At 37.5% G+C, this 20,192-nt stretch overlaps 1 protein-coding gene across 3 annotated transcripts; it reads right to left on the reverse strand.

Moving 5' to 3' along the window:
- Positions 1–677: 677 nt before the first annotated feature.
- pspc1 (paraspeckle component 1) lies at positions 678–19,801 on the reverse strand. 3 transcript variants are annotated; one of them, XM_067582765.1, is made up of 10 exons: positions 19,298–19,800; positions 17,581–17,730; positions 17,277–17,428; positions 16,615–16,710; positions 15,472–15,668; positions 14,225–14,309; positions 13,953–14,058; positions 10,070–10,127; positions 6,102–6,238; positions 4,608–5,534 (listed from the first exon to the last, which is right to left on the reverse strand). In XM_067582765.1, exons 1-10 carry the CDS (start codon positions 19,691–19,693, stop codon positions 5,361–5,363), a joined length of 1,551 nt encoding a protein of 516 aa, XP_067438866.1. In that variant the 5' UTR covers positions 19,694–19,800; the 3' UTR covers positions 4,608–5,360. The 3 variants fall into 3 exon arrangements, 2 of the variants coding, with proteins under 2 accessions (XP_067438867.1, XP_067438866.1); XR_010925865.1 differs by lacking the exon at positions 10,070–10,127 and having other exon boundaries at positions 5,394–5,534; positions 19,298–19,801; XM_067582766.1 differs by lacking the exons at positions 4,608–5,534; positions 6,102–6,238; positions 10,070–10,127 and adding an exon at positions 678–1,390 and having other exon boundaries at positions 19,298–19,801.
- Between the last annotated feature and the right edge of the window lie 391 nt (positions 19,802–20,192).

Consider the following 20,192-nt stretch of genomic DNA (forward strand, 5'->3'; position numbering starts at 1 on the left):
ATCTCTCAGGATGCTACTTATAGTATGTTTGCATATAAATATTTCAGCCCGACTCAAACCTAAAGTAATAACTTGTGGAGTGATGAGTGAATTTAACAAAGAGTTCATTCATTCAATTCTGTGCAGATGTGTTTTCCACACAGAGGGAAAGTCTCCCTGCAGCCAGTTGGGTGATATCAATAATTACTGTGACTCATGAAAAACCAACAGTAAATATGAATCATCAATAATGATACAACAGTAGGTCAAAAATCAGGCATCAACACAATGTAGTTTTACAAATCATCTTTATTAATGTAGATGTACATTTGAAAACCTACCTGTGGAATCACATCTATCAAATGACATATGTTGGATCTCTATTAGTTAATAACATAAATCATTGTATTTTTGAACAGAGTGAAATTGAATGTTTGTAAATTAAATGCAAAACAGATACTATTTGTGAACTAATAGTTCGCACAATGACTGATTTTATGGTCATTTCTCATATCAAAAATGTCACAAAAACAGCGCAAAGAATTAAAGACTGACATTAAGATAGATATTAAAGTAGAGATCTGTTCTGTCAGATGTGTGTGAGATGGTCAACAGAAAAACACAACTGAAATGCCTTCTGCGTAGACTCTAATACTCCTTTTACCATTTTTATTCATTTCTTCTTTTTGATTGAACTCTATGAAGCAATGGTTTCTACTCCCTGTGTAATGAACTGAACACTCCAGTATATTGTTGACCTCCTCCTCCCTTATACGCCCAATCAGGCTCTTAGGTCTGCTGAACAAAAATGACTGGCTGTCCCTCCAACCTGCTATAAAACCCAAGGTCACCGGGCTTTCCAAGTTGTTGCACCCAATCTATGGAATGCCCTCCCCTTATCACTGCGATCTCTAGACTCTGACATCTTTATGAAGCAGTTGAAAACGTTTTTATTCAGACAGGCTTTTGGTTAGCGTGTCTGAATAGCTGCTCCACTTTATTGGCTTATTTCCTCATCTGTGTTTTGGAACTTCTGTACTTGTTTATGTGTCTCTGTCCTCATTGATTTTACTTTACTTAACCTGTGTGTTTGTCTGTATTTAATTGATCCTCTCATCCTAGTCCTCCTCTTCACTGATACATTTAAAATGTTATATAAGTTAAGAAAAGAAGTATATAATACACATATATACTGTATATTTGAACAAAACACTATGCTTTTCAAATTGAAGATGTGGTCAACCTTGACTCCAACATTTACTATGATGTAAATGTGTTGTTTAGTAATCTCAGTCTAAAAAAATAAAGAACTGGGAAAAAAATATGAATGTGTGCTGCGAAGTCACTGGTGTGTGTGTTAGGATTTACCTGTTCCTTGGTCACATCACTGAAGGCAGTACAAAAGCAGGGCCTGTAAGAGATGAGAAAGAAAACAAATTCAAATAAATTTTGTGTAATATTGAGTGTACAACTAAAATGACATTTAATAAACAATGTGTTATTTTATGCAGTCTGTGGCATATTTGTGCAAAATACAAATGAACTAGAAGATGACAGAACAAGTAAAAATGATTCTCCATAAAATCTGCAGTAACAAATCAACTGTCAAACATTTTATTAATTCTGACAATATTAACAACATTAATGCTAAATCAAAATCTTCCCATCTGATACTGAATTTCACAACTCTACTGCAATATCTACATATCTGGGAACTAGTGGAGCAGTTATGAACAACAACAACATATTTTTTGTCAAGCAAAGACATGACAAATTACTCAACTCTTGCTCTACATTAGATACACAAACTACAGGATTAAATGAGCATTTTCTTACATCATGTTTGGCAAGTAACACTTCTTATTACATATATACTTTCTAAAAGAGCCACAACTTCCTCTGTGACATGATCATCTCCTTCCAATCACTGCTGGTCTATTCTCTCATCTAACAAGAACTCAACTATATTTCTTCTCACAATCATTAAATCCTGCCTTCACGTTTATTGTTAACACTCAGCACAACATGCTGTTTTTATCCCTGTTAGTCATTTACTTGGATACAGGCTTGTAAAGCACATTTATAATCCATAATTGCATCACCTTATCAACCACGTAGCCCACCAACATCTAGCATCTAAATTTAAACCTCTTCTGAAACTGTGTGTAGTTTCAGTAGCCCTAAAATTAAAGGATAAATTAAACAATAAAATTGGGAGTGTCAGAGACAAGGTAGGGAAGTCAGAAAGTACTGAGAGATGAACTGACACATTGCTGGTTTTGTAAAGTCGCCTAGCATATATACAAGGATTATATTCGTCTGTAATAGAAGTCTTCACGGGTCTACTTGGTTCTGAGTAACCAATGTCTGATCTGGGAACCAAGTGGGACTGGGTCCAAATTATACTCAGTCTAATCAGGGCAGGTCAGGTCTCAAGTCTGTGTGTCAATACGTCTAGAACCTCTGAATGGATCAACTCTTATGTGGCACATCTTAATCATCACCAATATTTTGGGAAATCAGGGTTATATTAGGATCGGATCAGAATGTGCTCAGGCTTGAGGTCACATGTTGGGTTCAGTTGGGACTTCTATGGGTCTGTTTTGTGAAGACTTCTAGTCTGTGGTCTTAAATCTGTTGTTGATTGTCATAATGACATAATGACATAATGTTGATTGTCATTATGACAATCAACAACAGATTTAAGACCACAGACAAGTCTTTACAAAACAGACCCATAGAAGTCCCACTGACTCCTGTTGAACAGCTACAGTGGGTGATGTCGTTATTATGTCGATGCATTTGCAACATTTCCCCACACAGAAAGAATGATTACCTTGCTTCCCAATTTACGAGACCAATATTTGTCACATAACACTTGAGGGAAAGGTACAATATATATAAATATGATAAATGAAATATACAGAACTACTTTGTGTGTATGAGTGTGACCGGCGCAATGATACAAGACAAAAAAAACGAAGAAATGTATTTACCTGTTATAAAACTATTCCTTAGCATCCATGACACCTGGTCAGGGTAAACCATTCCCCAGATCCAGTCAAATGAAGAGCTTGTACAGTCAACCACAGAGAGAACCAAGGATGTTTGATTGCTCACACTCACACAAACACTAGGAGATACTACATTGTCTTCAACACAAAGATTTTTGGCAAAAGGTAATGTTCACCAGAAAACATTTAGAGATGTTTTTTAAAAAATTCACTGAGGCCTAACAGTAACCTTTTATTCTCTGATCAAAGTCAATCTGTTATTGACTTTAACAACAGTTCAGAGTCTATTTTCTTCAGCATGATATTTTGTCTTTTCCTAGAATGACCACCTCATTAGAAAACGTTAAATCCACAACATCTGGGGTCGGAAGATTACAATAAAGGGTTGCGATATCCTACTGACAATAATATAAACAAGTCATGCAAGTTATAACAGATAAATGCATCGGCATATACAGAGTTTGTCAAGCAAATTAAATATAATTTATATTATTATAAACACACACACACACCATTGTTTGAGCTGTCAAAGCTCAAACCTGCCCCACCCTCCATGCACTCTTCACAAAATGTGGTTTAACATGCACTTTTGTCTAAACCTAGTTTAGTGCTGAGTCCTACACAAAACAGTTAAAGCTGTTACATTTATGGCTTATAAAATATGCAAACTTAAATCTGTATCTGCTGACATCTACTGGTGAATTGTGGGGTATTAAACTGACCATCTCCTATCAGCTGGTCTTTGGTAGTGATGCTACCATCTATCTTACTCCATCATGACATCACCTTGCACCAATGACCAGCCAATCGCAGGTGGATCATTCAGTAATAGATGCCAAATGTCACACAGATTTGGGTTTTAAGGCCCTGAAAACTTATTTTCTAAATCATCTTCATGCTTTGAGTGATGGGCTCCTACATGAACATATCATTTTCTGACAAATTTAGGGCAATTTTCATTGTTTCACATGAGAGATTTCTGCATGCGTGGTTTAGTCTGTGCTATTGTCACTGGTTTGAAGTGGGAAGGACTCTACTAAAAACATTCAATGTTGAGTACTTCCATGCACCGTTCAGTAATATTTTTATTGTTGGCTTGTTAGCCAGTGTTGCTAGACTGTCTTACATCTTAATAATAAATAATAAATAATATTTAGTTTTGAAACCAAATTTTCAGGAGCTTTAAGGCTTTGTTAAATTAACTCGATCTTGTCATTCCAAGATCATTATATTCTTATCAAAATATCAAAGGTTATAATATCACTAATAAATAAATTATCTTATCAGAGATAAGAATTATCATATCAGCACATTACAGTGATTCACATGTTGCAACATTTTCATTACAGATAGAATTTAGTGGGTTATTTAAAAAAGAATTATCTATAACCAATTACTCTCTGGTGTTGATGGACAACTAACTGCCATGTAAGGTAAATTACAAATGAGGGTTCAATAACAACTGAGCCAATCTCGCAATTCTGAACAGACCTGAGAGTATAAAAGATGTAGAGTATACGGAGTGGATGAGGGAAGATATTTAGCTGAATTTAGTTTATTTGCTCTCAATTTCATAGTCAAAATGACTTCTTTAAAATCACAGAAAGACACAGCTTACTACAAATGTTTTATTTCTCTTCACCATCAAACACAGGATGCACTGAAGCTGCAGAAACATTCACTCTTTATATGATTTGACATCAAAGTAGGTAAGAGTTAGATGACCATAATCAAATGCAACAAGGAAAAAAAAAATCTATCAGCTAAAGCATTATATGACTGAATGATTTTTTTTTTTTTTTTTTTTACTTTTGGTGTTGTTAAACTATTTGTCAGTGTTGAGGTCAGCATCTTGTTTTGACTCATATCTACCTAATGTAATTTATCTTCTGTTTTAATTTAACACTCCCCTTGCGCTACTTAATGCAGTGTATCCAAGACTGTGGCTGCCATAGCAACTGCAAGTTGTCTGAACACCAAGGCCATCCTTGCATCCTTGACATGCTATCAAACATGTTTGCAGACTCAATGTTCAACACACAAGAAAAAAAACAAAAACCGTTTCATTCTAAAATCAGAAGAGAAACTAACATGTTGTGAAAAACATTGCATGTAACATTGCAGGTAAGTGTAGATACAAAGCATCATCCAGTAGTTTCATCCATCACAAAATAAATGCTGCCAGTGACAACTTGCATTACAGGAAAAATAGAAATAACAAAAATACAAAACTGACCAAAAAATGTCTTTTTTTTTTCAGCAAACATATCCACAGGGAGGGAAGAAGGTCAACATAAAACCGAAACAAACAATAATCGGGGTGGGGCAGTAAAGTGAGATTCTTATGTCTCTCTGAACAGAGAGAAGTTAGTATCTGCGACGCTTGTTATTTGGCCCATCAAAGACTCCCCCTACTGGACTCCCCCTTCCAAATCCTGGGGCTGGTCCAACCTGGGGGCCTAACGGTGGCTGCTGCTGCTTCGGAGACTCTACCTCTGGTCGGCCCCCCATTGATCCACCCTGTGGGTATCTATCGCCTCGCTACAGTATCATGTCAGCATTTCAGAAAAAGGGTGGATGGTGTGAGATTGAAATAAAGATTGTATTATAGGCATGGTAGTATGTTTGGGGAATAGACATGAATACAGTGTATCCAGGAACGTGATCACAGGATATTCAAGGATGGGATTTCAAAGTTCATCAGTGACGGTTTAGTTTGATCCGAGTGTCGCCATCCAAGAGAGTAAAGGAGAGAAGTGAACCGAGTAGACAAAGGGAGAGAGAGAAATGAGACTATTAGTTAAGTCTACAGTTTTATGATCAAATTTCAAGTCCAAAAAGATATATAGACTTTTTCAAAATATTGTATTTTTTGCTGTTGCTTCATATAAAGCTTCTAAGGGTAAACCAATGGTCAAATTCAAGCACTAACTTAATTCAAATTCCTTAGAAGTCAAATAACTTACTTTTTAAAAACTTTCAGTCTTTTTTTTTTTTTTTTTTTTAAAAAGGTACTGTATTCCTAATATATTCTACAAACAACGGCTTTGATGTCAAAGATGTACTAATTGAGAGGTAAGCTTCATTTATTTTTCCCAGATACATTACCATGGCTCCATTCTCAGACATCAATGGTGAGCCCATGTTTGCAGTTCCCTCTGGGCCAATGGCTCCTCCCCTTCCACTCATGCCCATCATTTGACCCTGGTTACCACTGGGCCCCGCAGAGGCCTGGTTATAGCCGTCTACACGCAAAACAACGGAGCAACGGTTGGTCATTTGGTGGTTCAATGTTATATTCCCCATGCCCAGTTAGAACTGAATGCTAGGAAGTATTCTCATTGACTTAAAAATAAAAGTTAACGTTGGCTTTTAGTCAACAGCTAAAATGATTAGGGATGCACCAGATCGTGTATCTGCCAGAAATAACTGATCCACATTAAATGTATTTGTTTTATTTTCTGTGGTAACCTAATTTTGATGTAAATTGATGTAATGTATGTATTGATGTGTTTTGTCTGGAGGTCTTTGGTAAAAATCGCATGGATGTAGTAAAGTTGGTTTTAATTTACATGTTTAACAAAGGAGACAATTTAAGAAAACATGCAACACCAGTAATTCTACTGAACTATGTGTTATATCTATTAGGCAAGTTGAACACATTAATTTGTCTATTAAATTTGTTTATCATCAGGTCAATGTAAAGTAACAAGACACATACGACTTCTGAGGTCAGAACAAGTACTAGCGGTTGTGTGAGGCTGTATTTAGGCACAGTGCTGATTTGAGCTAAATGCTAATACCAGCATTCTTACAGGTGCACACTGACAATGCTAACATGCAGATATTAGCAGGTATTATATTTACCATGCTCACCATCTCAGTTTAGCTTGTTAGCACGCTAATATTTGCTAATTAGAACTTAACACAAAGTACAGTTGAGGCTGATGGGAATGTCGTTAGTTTTGCAAGTATTTGGTCCTAAACCAAAGTATTGGACAATTTAAAATTTTGACCTGATGATGACTCTAGATGCAAAGCGCCATCGTCACCAAAGTGATAATAATTAATTTTGAGTGGGGCATGAATGTACGTACCAAATGTCACAGAAATTCATTCAATAGTTGTTTCGGTTTGGACCAGAGTGACGGACCAACCGACAAACTGACATTGCAGTCCCTAGAGGTACACTGTTAATGCATTATAACAATGTCATTTAATGAAGCATCTAGAAAAATATAATTAAAATATGCACAAGCCATAAAATGGTGGTGTATAAACGTCTCCACCTGCAGTTAAGAAATAATGTGTTACAGCTGTAGCCTCATGTTAATTAAAGAATTCCAGTGAGCTCCATGCAGTGACGTAGCCCTGTATGGATACTCAGTATGAGGAGATATTTCAAGTTTAGGTATTGGGAGAGAAAAAGTCAAATTGGTGCATCCCTAAAAGTTATTATCAGTCATGTGAAGAGGACTACAAATAAACATTGCTTATTTAAAAAGCACCTAATCTGTACACTCAGCTTATCAGTTTGAAATTCAACTCCACAAACCAACGTCGCAGTGCTGTTGGTTCTTTTGGATAGATATGATATACCGTACACAACCAAAAACCAACGTTAATACAATAATTAACAAGCGCTGTAATATGTTACAGTAGAAATATGAAAGGTTGCATTTAGAGAGAGAAGAGACAGACAACAGATTGTATGATTAACAGAACAAGAGGTTCTCACTTTGACGCCAAGCGGCAATGTCCACATATTTTTACTAATAAAACCTTGAATTGCACATCACCAGAGAGTATGGAGTTGTTAGAAAACACTGAACCATATCAAGAAACTATCAGACATCACAGGTTCCAGTCTAATCCATCACAAACCCAAGAAACACAATTATTCCACTATTGTAGAAATCTTTGGAGAAATATGATTAATTTGATTGAGGTGTAACACTGTTAACAAGTGTTCCACATGAGACATTACGCACTACAACCTCCAGGTCTAATGCAATGATGACTGATGTAAACTGCATGTAGCATGAACAAGTGAGGCAAAAGATCTCACACCGTCCAGTATAACACAATACCATTACGCCTTGATTCCGGCTACAACGCAGTTTTGTTCAATCCTCCACAGTGTCATACCCCACTGGGAGCATTTCAGAAGTGAAGCGTTTTGCTCTGGCAGGGCCAGAGAGAAGAGAACCACCCCTCTACCTGGAGAGGAAGCCAGGGACCGGGGCAGTCATGGCAGCAGTGGTGTCATTTAAAAGACGCGGCTTGCCGCCATCAACTCCGGCGGCCATGTCGAAGCCAGACGCAACGCAGACGCACCCGGTGGGATCAAGTTGTTAAACAGCACCACAGATTACAGCCTTAAAAATAACAATAAAGCTTAATCAACACCTTCATAAAGTTAGGATTTATTGCAAGGCTGTTGAAATTAGACTACTTTAGTTTTAGGAAGGTCTACCTAATAAATTGGCAACTGAGTGAATATTTGTGATAATTTTTTTTTTTTTAAATGACCCGTTACGATGGAGCCACAGACGTACTAGAGGCTCTGTAAATGAGTAATTTATTCACTGCCACATATTTAACTTTAAAAAACATTGCAATGTATTCATATGTAATTTCATGCAATGTTAGGGCAGCGTACATTTCAGACATTTGGTACAGTATTTTATACCAAGTACAATGCTGATCCTTAGTACTTAAGCATATACATGCATACACTTAATAATTTGACATTTTGTTTCCTGGAGTTTTGTGGTCAACATGAGGTTGCCAGGCAACAAAAGGTGTTATTAACAACTTAAGAACCAAAAAAGTCATTTTTAGACTTTGTTTTTGTGCAGATTAAACAAATGATACATAACATGTAAATTACCAAGCTTTAGACGTGCTGGTAGGCACATATTGTTACCTTTGGAAGAAGACACACTAGTTGTTTCCAGTCTTTATGCTAAGCTAAGTGACTGCCTTTTATTTACTGTAAAGACATGAGTTTGGCATCAATCTTCTCATCTAACTCTCAGCGAGAAAGCGAAAAAGCGCTATTCCTTTAAGATCACATCACACTACTTGTATTTCAATCTACTGTAATATTTAACAAATAGTTAAGAGCTACATTTTATTAAATTACTTTTTTGATCATGTATATTCATCTACTTGGAGTATCATATCGACATGCAAATACACACACACACACCCACACGTCACATAATAGAACAGTCAAAAAGAAAAAGCCAAGATGAAATATGGTCATCAATTTAAAACAAAGACAATATAGTTCCTTGGTTTATCTATCGAGGTGATGTGCAATTCTGGGTTATAATCTTTGGTGAAGAGCCACCATGAACCTCATAAACAATCTGTCCAATTTCTAACATCAGACTTTAACTTTAGTCCCTGGCCCCTCATCCTGCACTTAGCAAACCAGCATTTACTGTGTGGAACACATTGTTTTCATTTCTGATAACAGTAAACAGATGTTTGTCTAATTATCATTCCCTGTCACATTTACCAAATTGCTAAAGAGCACTAAATGAGTACTACAGACCTTTAAATTACATTCCTGAAAAGGTTCTGTAAAGCTAAGAGCCAAGGCCACAATAAATATTGTAATTATGAGTACAATTTCAACACCTTCCTCATTGGCTCCTAAAAGGAAACGTGCTGCATTATTGAAACTAATTTGAGATCTGCATATAACTGAGGATGAGAGCTCAGGGACCAAATATTTCTCAAACTATGAAACCCCACCCCAACACACAGACCCCATTAAGCACACTGTATATTCTGTTAGTGCAGACATTATGTTGTCATGTGGAATATTATGTTTTCTTCTCCTTCGCATTGCATCCCAAGGGACTCCACATCACATCAAAAAGGGTGTGAAATAAGAATTATGTTACGTATTCTAAACACTGCTGATACATCTTGTTGAAAAGGAGCCACTTGGGATGCAAGACAAATAAAGATGAGTCACATTGAGGCACTTATAATTCACTTATTATGGTCACTTGATCTGGTTGTTGTATCAACCAGTCCTTACACAATCATGCCCGTACCTCCCATATTAATGGCTCCACGAGGGCCCAGCTCACCCACTCTCATTTCCTGTTCTCTCTGGAAGAAGTGAAGAAGAGCCTTCAGATCAAAACTCTGCTTAAGTACAAATCTTCAGCGGATAGACTACTGTACAACACTCACACAGTTAGAGTATTCATTTACTAGACAAAATTGTTGACAGCCAAGTAAATCACCATGGCTGTTAGTGAAATGTATTTCTTTCTTTTTTTTTTTTTTTTTTAATCACTGATGGAAAAGATTAACTTTAGGCGTGTTTTCCTCTATTCAAATTTTGGCAAAGCAGCAATTTTTTTCCATCCATCTGCTGGTCTGTAGATTAACTGCTCACAGACAGGCTTATTGCAATCAAAGGGCAAATCTTATTTGCCTACATCAAATCAAATCACCTGGAAATGTGCAAATAAATCTTAACAAATAAGTCACACAAAATGGGCTTCAGGTGATTTTACTTACACTTTTTAAATCCTGTTTGAGTTTAAAGCATTTATTTTGACCCAACCCAAATTATAAGTTATGTCATAATCTTAATTACTACATTCACTCATTCACACAGAGTCCTGACACACCGAGCTAAGCTAGAAATCAGTGTCGACAGAGATGACCGATAGGTCAACTCATGTCTTACATTACAAAGTGCACTTGAACACATCATAAAGACTGCAGCTGTAAACTCAAGGGGGTCTTTGTTTGAGGAAGAAGAAAAGGTGAGGGTCAAATAAAAAACGACATGGCTCTATTGGTCATAAAGCTGCTAAGGGCCAGCTATACTTAATGGTGCCAGAAACAATGCACCTGCTGAATGAAGCCTGTCTGACTGTCAGCTTGGTGTGTCAGGGTCCTGACAAAAATATGATCTATTCATTCATTCATACATTTTTCCACATCCTCCCACAATAACACATTAGGGATACATTTCATTCACACACAGATACCGAATCATATCTACACTAACATACAACCCTCTCTCTCGCCTTTCATATACATACACACACATAATAAAATTCAACAATCATAGATTTCACTGACCTGGATTGAGTCTGCTTTAGAACTGAACTGAATATTAAAACAAACTCATCCACACAATGCTTAATCCAACTCAGTGAAACCAGTTGGACATAAATAACCTAAAACTATAAATTGTATGAAAAATGTATAAACAAAATATAAAAGTGAGAATAAATAAAGATGACCAATCTGATCATATATAGTAACGCTGATGCAGCTGTTAGTCGATAAGAAAAGGCTTGATTTGTGCACTGTTACAACCTTTCCTTCAAAATGTTTCTATTGTGTTTATTTTGAATCAATGGCATGGTATGCAGGATGAGTTTGGTGTGCCAAAATATACAACAATTAGAGAATATGTCTCCCACGTCTCAAATTATTGAAAATACTGTGAATCTCAATATTTGTATTATTTCCATACTTACCTGTTAAATGGTCAATATGTTGCAATTATGATAGGAAAAGTAGTAATGATGCTGCAACAAAGCAAATGTTTTTCAAGTGTGATGAAACCTTATATAACTGCTGCACTATTATCTGTGAAAGCTTCAAATGGCAGCAAAGGCAGGATTTATATTCTGGGTGATATCAGTCTTTAACAATAATCCCAAAACTCTAATAGATAGAAGTATGCACTAAAATAAGACCAGACATGGCAAGTTAGCATTTAAATGTAAAACATGTATGTGTAACATGAAGGGAAACACACACTTTCTTGTTATTATACTGAGGTGGTCTACAAATACCTGTCAAGACAACAAAGGAAGCGAATGTGGAGTTCAAAGTATGCAGTCACTGTAAAAGTACAAGTATTACTTGTACTCATGAACAAATGTGTTTATCTACAAATGTATCAATCCAGACCAACTGTAAGAGACACACAACACACATATAACCTCCTCTGTTTAAAACATGAATATAAATGTATCCTAAAACTGCAGTATGTGCTCATTGATAAAGCTTATGTTATTTGATGTTAGTAAAATAAGTAAAGACAGTTTTTTCCAACTTCTTTGGTACTGGAAAGACAGTTGGTACTGGAAAGACAGTTGGTGGTAATAATAGGAGTCAGAGTCGGTGTGGATTTGAAGGATGGTTCTAATACATGTGTGCATGTGTTATATGTATGTAAAGATGCAGGCTCCAACAGGACCTCTAAACAGAGCAAAGGATTTGAAGAGAAAAGTTATAACAGAGAAATCAACAGCATGTCGCACCAACAGACACTCACACACTTTGTTTTTGAACAAAATAAAATCCTTCACACTCTATAGATTAAATAATCGCTCTGTTATCGCTGCAAATACACACTTAAATTAATTAAAAGTGGCAAACACCATCTTTTTTTTAAAAAAACTAACCTGCTTTGCTGTTAAAGCACTACACCATGAAAGAATCTTTTATGCTATCACAATCATAAGTTTGACATGAAAAGTTTATCACTATGTATTTTCAATAGGACAGCGAAACATTCAAGCTCCATTCATTCTCTTCCTTTTATTGTACAATTATCTGCTGGACAGACTGCCTCTCACAAATCCAACCATGTACTCGTCTTTTAAATTCCTGTCTATTTCTTACGATAATTCACAGATACACCTGGTAGTGCAATAATCCAAACCGCCAGATCTGAGATTTTTGTTCACGGCTCAAGGAGAGCTATAGATTAAACAATGATCCCTCAAACTTACAGAAAACAACTAAAACGCCTTTATAAAAAGATGCACTGTGACATCACAACCTGAAAAGTATTTATACAGCTATAGGCCAGAGATGAAGAAACTTTTAGGTCCCGCACCATGTTCCTAAAATGTTCCTTACAGTTATTATTTTTATTTGTTCAAGGGGTGGGCACAAAAGCAACACCTGAACAATATAATGTAAACCACTATAATAGCCCTGCAATGAATACTGCTGTTTTAAAGCTTTTAATGAGCATGCAGTTTGGAAATACTTTGAAAGAAAAAAAGCTCTATTGAAGAAAGCGTAAAAAGTGTTGTTCTTAAGATTAATTTAGTCTTTAAATTACACTTAAAGTAACTAACACTAATAATACATTTATAGAAAATACACTTTACAACTGAACCAATGAGATACCTGTAGTGAGGATGTCTGTCCTATCCCATGTGTAGTTTGAATCAAAACAGCGATCCAGACCTAACTATTTAAAATACAGGAATTCCAAATAACCAGAAATATGAAAAAGTCTCTAGAAATGGTTGAAAGCTGCAATAAAACTATGAGGAAATCAGAAATCCCCTGCACGGCAGTATAATTCAGTCAGGTGCTGCTCAAACACAGGCAACACAAACAAATCAAATGAAAAAGATATGAATTTAATCCATGTTGCTAAATAATTCAGTTGTAAATGACCTCATATGAACAAGACTCTCCTGGTTTACCAGTAAGACTGAAATCTCTACACTGACAGAAAAAAATAAATATCTGCAACTCCTGTAGTACCAATCTGCTAAGACCAACACCTGAGTATGATGTAGTAGCCTGCAGAAGCTACAGTTACCATATATATGTTATATAAGCTGTTGTGGTATGATACACATTTACTTTTTTGGTACAGGAAAGCAAATATTATTAAAATACTACATCATGTACTTGTACTTTCTTTTGATTTGCATGTATGAATGAAAAAGAACTGCGTGTGTTAAGGAGATGTCCAAAGTAGAGAGAAAGGTTGTGTATGTATTTGTAGAAGAATAAATATTAACCCACCAACCTTTTTGGTTAAATCTTTGATTGGTGTGATTCTTGATTGTATGTACATGTATCAAAAGTTGAAATGTAACTGGACAAGCTTTAGTGTGTTTGACTGCATGTTCATATTCCAGTTGTACTCACATTGTCCAGGAAGTTTTGTTTGAAGCCTTCCGGTTGGCGTCTCAGGTCCTCCTGTTCTCTGTGTCTCATCATTTCCTCCTCTCGTCGTCTTCTCTCCTCCTCATGCCTGCAGGAAGAGAGTTGAGAGAGACGTAAGCAAATAAAATCAGTAACTACTACAAGGCCTGTTCAGCTTGAAAGGAAAACAAAAGCAGGGAACAAAGCCAAATAAACATGGTGATCACACATCTGTTAGTGATTTTTTTTGTAATGTGTCACGACAAGAAACACACCTCATCTCTATCTGCTTTCGCCTCTGCAGCTCCTGGTTCCGAAGCTCCTCCAGTCTCCTCAACTCCTCCTGACGCCTCATTAGATCTGGAAGAAGGAAGGAAGAGAACAAAGGTAAGAATGACTGGAAGAAGGCAGTCTGGATAAATAAGGATGACTAATTGTGTGCGCAGTAATTGTGAGGAACAAAATAAAAAGCAAACATGCAGGACTTATAGCAGCATGTCCTATATGAAACCAGATACACATAACAGAAACGGACGTGGTAGCAGACACACACAGTTCAGTTTATATGTCACTGGTACACTGGGTGTCTGTGTTCACAAGGCTTTGTTGACCATAGATTTTAGGTCATGCAGACACCCACGGCTATGCAGATGCAGAATGTATGATTTGTATATATTATTATAAAATATATAATATTATAATGTATCATATTTAAGTAACCCACCAAAACCAACTTTAGTGGAAACAAATAGACAGGATCTTATATTATTTCAACTTAAGAGTCAACCAGGTAAGTATATATGAGCTTATTTTAATATGAGCTCCATGTTTACTGTCTACTCTCATTCGCTGTGTTAATATGCTAATGCTACTTTTTTCTGTTGATGCAAACTCACTGCTTCCTCAATTCATTTTACATAATAACCTTTCCAGTTCAGGGGGCATAATTGATTCCCTTCCCGCCCAATCAATCTCAGTCAGTCAATCCATCCCACTACATAGAGGGTCTGACAGTGGCTGATGTGCATCTCCTCAAAATACAACTACATGCTGGACTACATGCAGACTGTGAGGACTGTGATCATGTTTTTTTCCATTACGTGTTTGGTGTCAGTGTTTGACAGTGAAGACAACATAGAATAGATTGATTTAGTTATGCTTGACATGTTTGTATTTTGTGACATAGCAACTTAGATGCAGTGCAACATCACTCCCTAACACAAATCAAATAAGATAAGGTAAAGGTGATTACTCTGGGTATAAAATGAAGGCACAACACTGCCTCATTATGCAAAACATCAATATTTTCAGTGGCATTATGACAATCAGCAGGTTACATCCTATATTAAACTACAATTTAAATCAATCTCTATGCCACACACAGCTGCAGTACAACCACTTCAAACCCTAAATAGAGAAGCATTATTGGGAGTCATGACCTGAGCAAAAAGACACAAAGCACACACACAGAGGTTGGTAGTAAAATACCAACCTAAAGGACACTAAAGGTCACAGGACCTACCTTGTCTCATTAACATTAGCTGATGTTCGTGTTTAGCTGACTCCAGCTCAGCCTCTAGTTTCTCTTTGGCCTCTTTAATGTTCCTGTCCACCTGCTCTCTCTGCTGTTTCTCCATCTCATCCAGAGCTTTCCATCGGGACGAGTATTCAAACTCAAACGTCCCCGGCTGGGCAAAACGTGGTGGCTGCTCTCTTTCCCTGGGAGGGGAAAAAAAAAATACAAACATAAACTACAATTCCTGTGATTTGAAAAATGTAAACAAGACACCCTGCACCAGAAGAATGAGAATGAGCAGTAGTGGAGTTCAAAATGTTAAATTAATAAAAACGAGCACAGTTTTGTGTAACATCTCTGTCAGGGTTTTCCCTGGATTTTTTGAGAAAAGGGGCGCTATTTTCAGTCTCTTGCTCCAGTATACTGTGTGCCAAACCATCCACTGCTGTCCTTAGTCCAATGAAATACAATATGAAACAGAACTGGCAGATAAGATAAACGGTCCGCAGCCTTTTTAATTTAAAAAGTTAACTGCATTAATTAATTTGAAAGCATCTTACGGTCTCTTGCCTGTGTGAGAATAACAAACTGAGGGGGAGGTGGAGTGCTCCGCTGTGTTTTTATTAACGTCATGTCTCCTGCAGTGGAGAGCAGCCTCTCTGCTGCACTGTCAGCTCCGGGGAAAGTCATTGTTGTCTAACACGCTGAGCAGGTGCAGGGTATTTGAGGTGAAACAAACTGAGCACCGAGACATTTTCTTCACCTCGGAGTCGGTTTAAGTTGTTTTATGCTGTAGTGTGTGTTGGTCAGTAGGTCTCATTTGTTACTGCCGGAGTTCGCTGCTGAGTTAGTCTCTGAGTGACGGCATGGAAAGTTCACAGTATACCTCACGTTCATCTTGCAAAGGTAATTATCTCGTCATTAAATCAAAACATGCTTGAAAACGCTGCATTTTTTGAAGATGAATTACAAGAGATAACTCTAGTGTGTGTGTGCTGTAGACTGTCCGGGTGCTGCGCTGCCCTCTCAGTTGACTTCCACCTTTTTCATTCTGTCAACATCACATACCAGAATTTTCAACAAAGGTGGCGGTCAGTAATAAAAAGGCGGCCTGCCTTACAGTTAGATAAGCACCAACCGTTTACTTACTTAAGGTACTTTGGAGGCTTCGGCATCAATTTTTCAGGCAACCCGTCTTCGTCATCAAAGTGCTCTGAGGGCTCGACGATGGCTGGACAAGGTGTGCTGTGGAGAGGGAGAACAGTCAAAGTCAAAACACCCTGTGATGTTACTAGACAGTAATGATCAGTGATTGTTTTAGAACAGACTGACTGATACACTGATTGGTGAATACGGTATCTTGAAAAACCATGCCCACTGTCTGTTCTTAAATATAGACCTATTTGCTTTCTTTCTGGGAGTTATGATGAGAGGACTGATGGATTGATTGGTCAGATAAGAAGATTTCTTGTCCAGGACCAGTTGACAGACCACCAGCGGAGACTCTGCTAAGTTACTGGTCCCGGAGAAATAGTATGGTACCCTCATAACTAATTAACAAACACAATGTGTGTATTAGTGAGCTTTAGCTAAACCAGGTAAGTTGGGCATTCGACTGATGTGGGATGAGTACACAGACTGAACCTTCATTTTGGGAAGAAATATTCCTTTAATATCAGCTGAGAGTATAAATTTGGGACATCGCCACACCAAAAACCTGAAGCACTAATGGTTTCAGTAGCAACTTTAAAAAAGGTAGTTACTGAGTCATCATTTTGTACAAAAAAAACACATAACTTGAAGCAACTCACTTAGTTAGCAGCAGTGCTCCCTCAGTGCAGCGCTCCAGGGCTTTACGAGCAGCTGCTTTGTTTGCAAACTCCACAATGCCTCTCCCAGTGGGACGACCGCGATCATCTGTCACAACAATAGCCCGCTCCACTGGCCCAAACTGTGAAAACGCCTGGAGGTGGAAGGTTCACAGATTCAATATCACTGCGCAGAAATCAACAATTTAATGAATTAGCAAATATGGAAGTAAAATGTCCTTTTCTTGTTGAATTTGTGCTCTGAGATTTTATCAAAATGTGATTTTAACACTCTTGTCCACTCTACCTGTTCCAGCAGCTCGTTTGTTACTACAGGCAACAGGTTGCGCACTGTGAGTGCAGAACCATGTGTCGCGAAGCGGACCCTGATTGGTCGATTATTCAAGACAGTCCCATCTAGCTCAGCCTTAGCGATTTCTGCCAGCACCCGTGTTTCCTGGAAGACGAGATAAACAGGGAAAGGATAATGAAACACCAGAGAGGCACAGATTTAGTAGGGCTGTACAACAGAATGTAGTGCTGCAACTGATGATTACTGTTGATCTTCCTGACGATTATTTTCTTGTATATAAATATTTTCTGTAGAAACAATGTGATATTCACTTAATTCTCCAAGTGGTTTAACAGTACAGCATTTGCTCCTGTGTATAAAACCTAACACCATTTTATTGTCTGGGATAACTAATGACTATTATTATGTTGAAGTTTTATCTGCTATATGTAGAAGCTACCGGCTACATTGCAATGTAATGTCACAGAAGAGAGGAGCAACAAGAATTGAATGAAGCTGTCATCAAAACATAATGCTTTTCTCAAACACTGTTTTAAGCAAAGAACTTGTCAAAATAGTTTGTAAGTTAACCTTACGACTGGCTCTGAACTGTAACATCTTCAGAATGAACCTCATGTTGGTCATTGGTGAGGGACAGGGTGGTTATTAATAAGAAATATATCATTGTCTAAAATCCTGAACATCATGTACCATAGTGATGGCCATAACTTTAATACGAGGCATGCATCACTTCCTACCTCAAAAACTAATGCAAGGCAACAGAATATGTGACTATATGATCATTAAGGAGGAATTTCTTTGTCATTTTATTCTTAGTCAATTTTTGCAATGATCCCTCAAATGTGGTTATCAAACACTTGTGACACAGATGTAATGGACATTTTTAAGTTTAACAATAAAGTTCATTGTATGAAATGACATCAGTGCACTGAATATTTTTTAAAAATCGTTCAGCCCTAATAAATAGAAATATTTAGCAACTGATTCTCCATTTTTTCCATCACTTACAGTTATGAAAAAGTGTTAAACATCGTAGCAAAAGCCTTAATTCCGTTTAAATACAGTTTCAGATTTGTGAAACCATTATTTTTCTTATGAAAAATGAAAAAAGGGTAATATTTCTCACATTTGACCAGGTCCAGATCAAAGCTCATTACACTTAGACTTGTCAAATCTGGACTAGATTACCAAGGAGAGCTTAGACCAGGTTTTTTCAGTTTTGACAAGTAGAATAAAGGTTTCACAAATATAAGTGTGTTTGATTGAGTCTCTGTAATCTCCTTGTTAATCTAGACCAGACTGACAAGTCTAAGTATAGTGGTTTTGATCTGGACCTGGTCTGTGGTCTGGATGGAAAATATCAGTGAAATTGCCTCTTTTTTGTGCTTTCATAACGAAAATAAAGGTTTCACAAATGCTTTTGCAAGTGTACGTGTTGAAAAAACGGAGAATCAGCTGCTAAATGTCATTATTTATGTTCCCATTAACCCCGAATCAGAGGCTAACTTCAGCGTCGTTGATGAAGAGCGCTGGTGCTGATGTTAACACAGCAGCTAACGTCAGATAACGCTAACGTTAGCAACGATATTTCGGTCCACACACCGACTTTACACATTTAGTTACGTGAAGGTAGTTTAAACGAAAACACAACCTTAGCGTTACTTTGTTACAACACCACAGTCAAAGCCAAAAAGCAGAAACGTGAACATACCAGGCGAATGAAGCCGAAGCCCCGGTCCCGGTTGATGAACACCTCGTTAATTTTCCCGTATTTAGCGAACATGTTTTTGAGCTCCTCCTCCGGTATATCCATCGGGAGGTTGCCGACAAAAAGACGAGAGCGCTGGGTGAACGTCTTCTCACCGGGCTTCCGAAAGCTTGTGATATCTAGCGTCATTTCTGCGGGGCCTTCTCCGCTTCCCTCCCCGGCTCCTTCGGGTCGTTCAGCCGCTGTGGACTGCTGCGGCGGCGGCGCCGGGCTGTCTTTGTTCGGGGCTGTCTGCTCCGTCGTCGGAGAGTCGGTACCGTGTTTCGCTGGTTGCGGAGAATTGCTGCTTTGCATGCTCGCTTGCTGTACATTTCGGTTAGCCATGCTTGGACTATGCATTTTGGAAAACGCTGTCTAAAGTACACTTTGTACAGACAGAAAGCGAGTTGTGCACACCTCCCAGAGCATCTGTTCAAAAAATGGCGTTGTGTTCTTCTTCTTCTTCTGGTAAAATTTGCGGCAGACTAGACGCAGTAAAGGCGTATTGCTGCCCCCCACAGGTCATTTGTAGAACTCAATCGATTGAGTTAAATCCAGTTAAATCCTTACGGAGAGTCCAGTGCGATGGAGAATATTAATTACAGTTTTTGTTGTTTCACAATGTCACGCCACTTTATGGATTTAAACTTTCCACTGACTAAATAAAATAATAATAATAATAATAATAATAACTCCTTCCAACCCATTTTCCACTCTGCTATAAATTCTCTAATTTTCAGAAAAACTTCACCTGATCCTACAAAAGCAAAACTTGTCATGTTTTCTGGCTGATTCGTCCTCCTTAGCTTATTGTTTCACATCATGATATTTCTTACCTACTTCCTCATGCCTAAGTCTC

This window comes from Thunnus thynnus, chromosome 24 (genome assembly GCF_963924715.1).
Source record: "Thunnus thynnus chromosome 24, fThuThy2.1, whole genome shotgun sequence".
Taxonomy (NCBI): domain Eukaryota; kingdom Metazoa; phylum Chordata; class Actinopteri; order Scombriformes; family Scombridae; genus Thunnus; species Thunnus thynnus.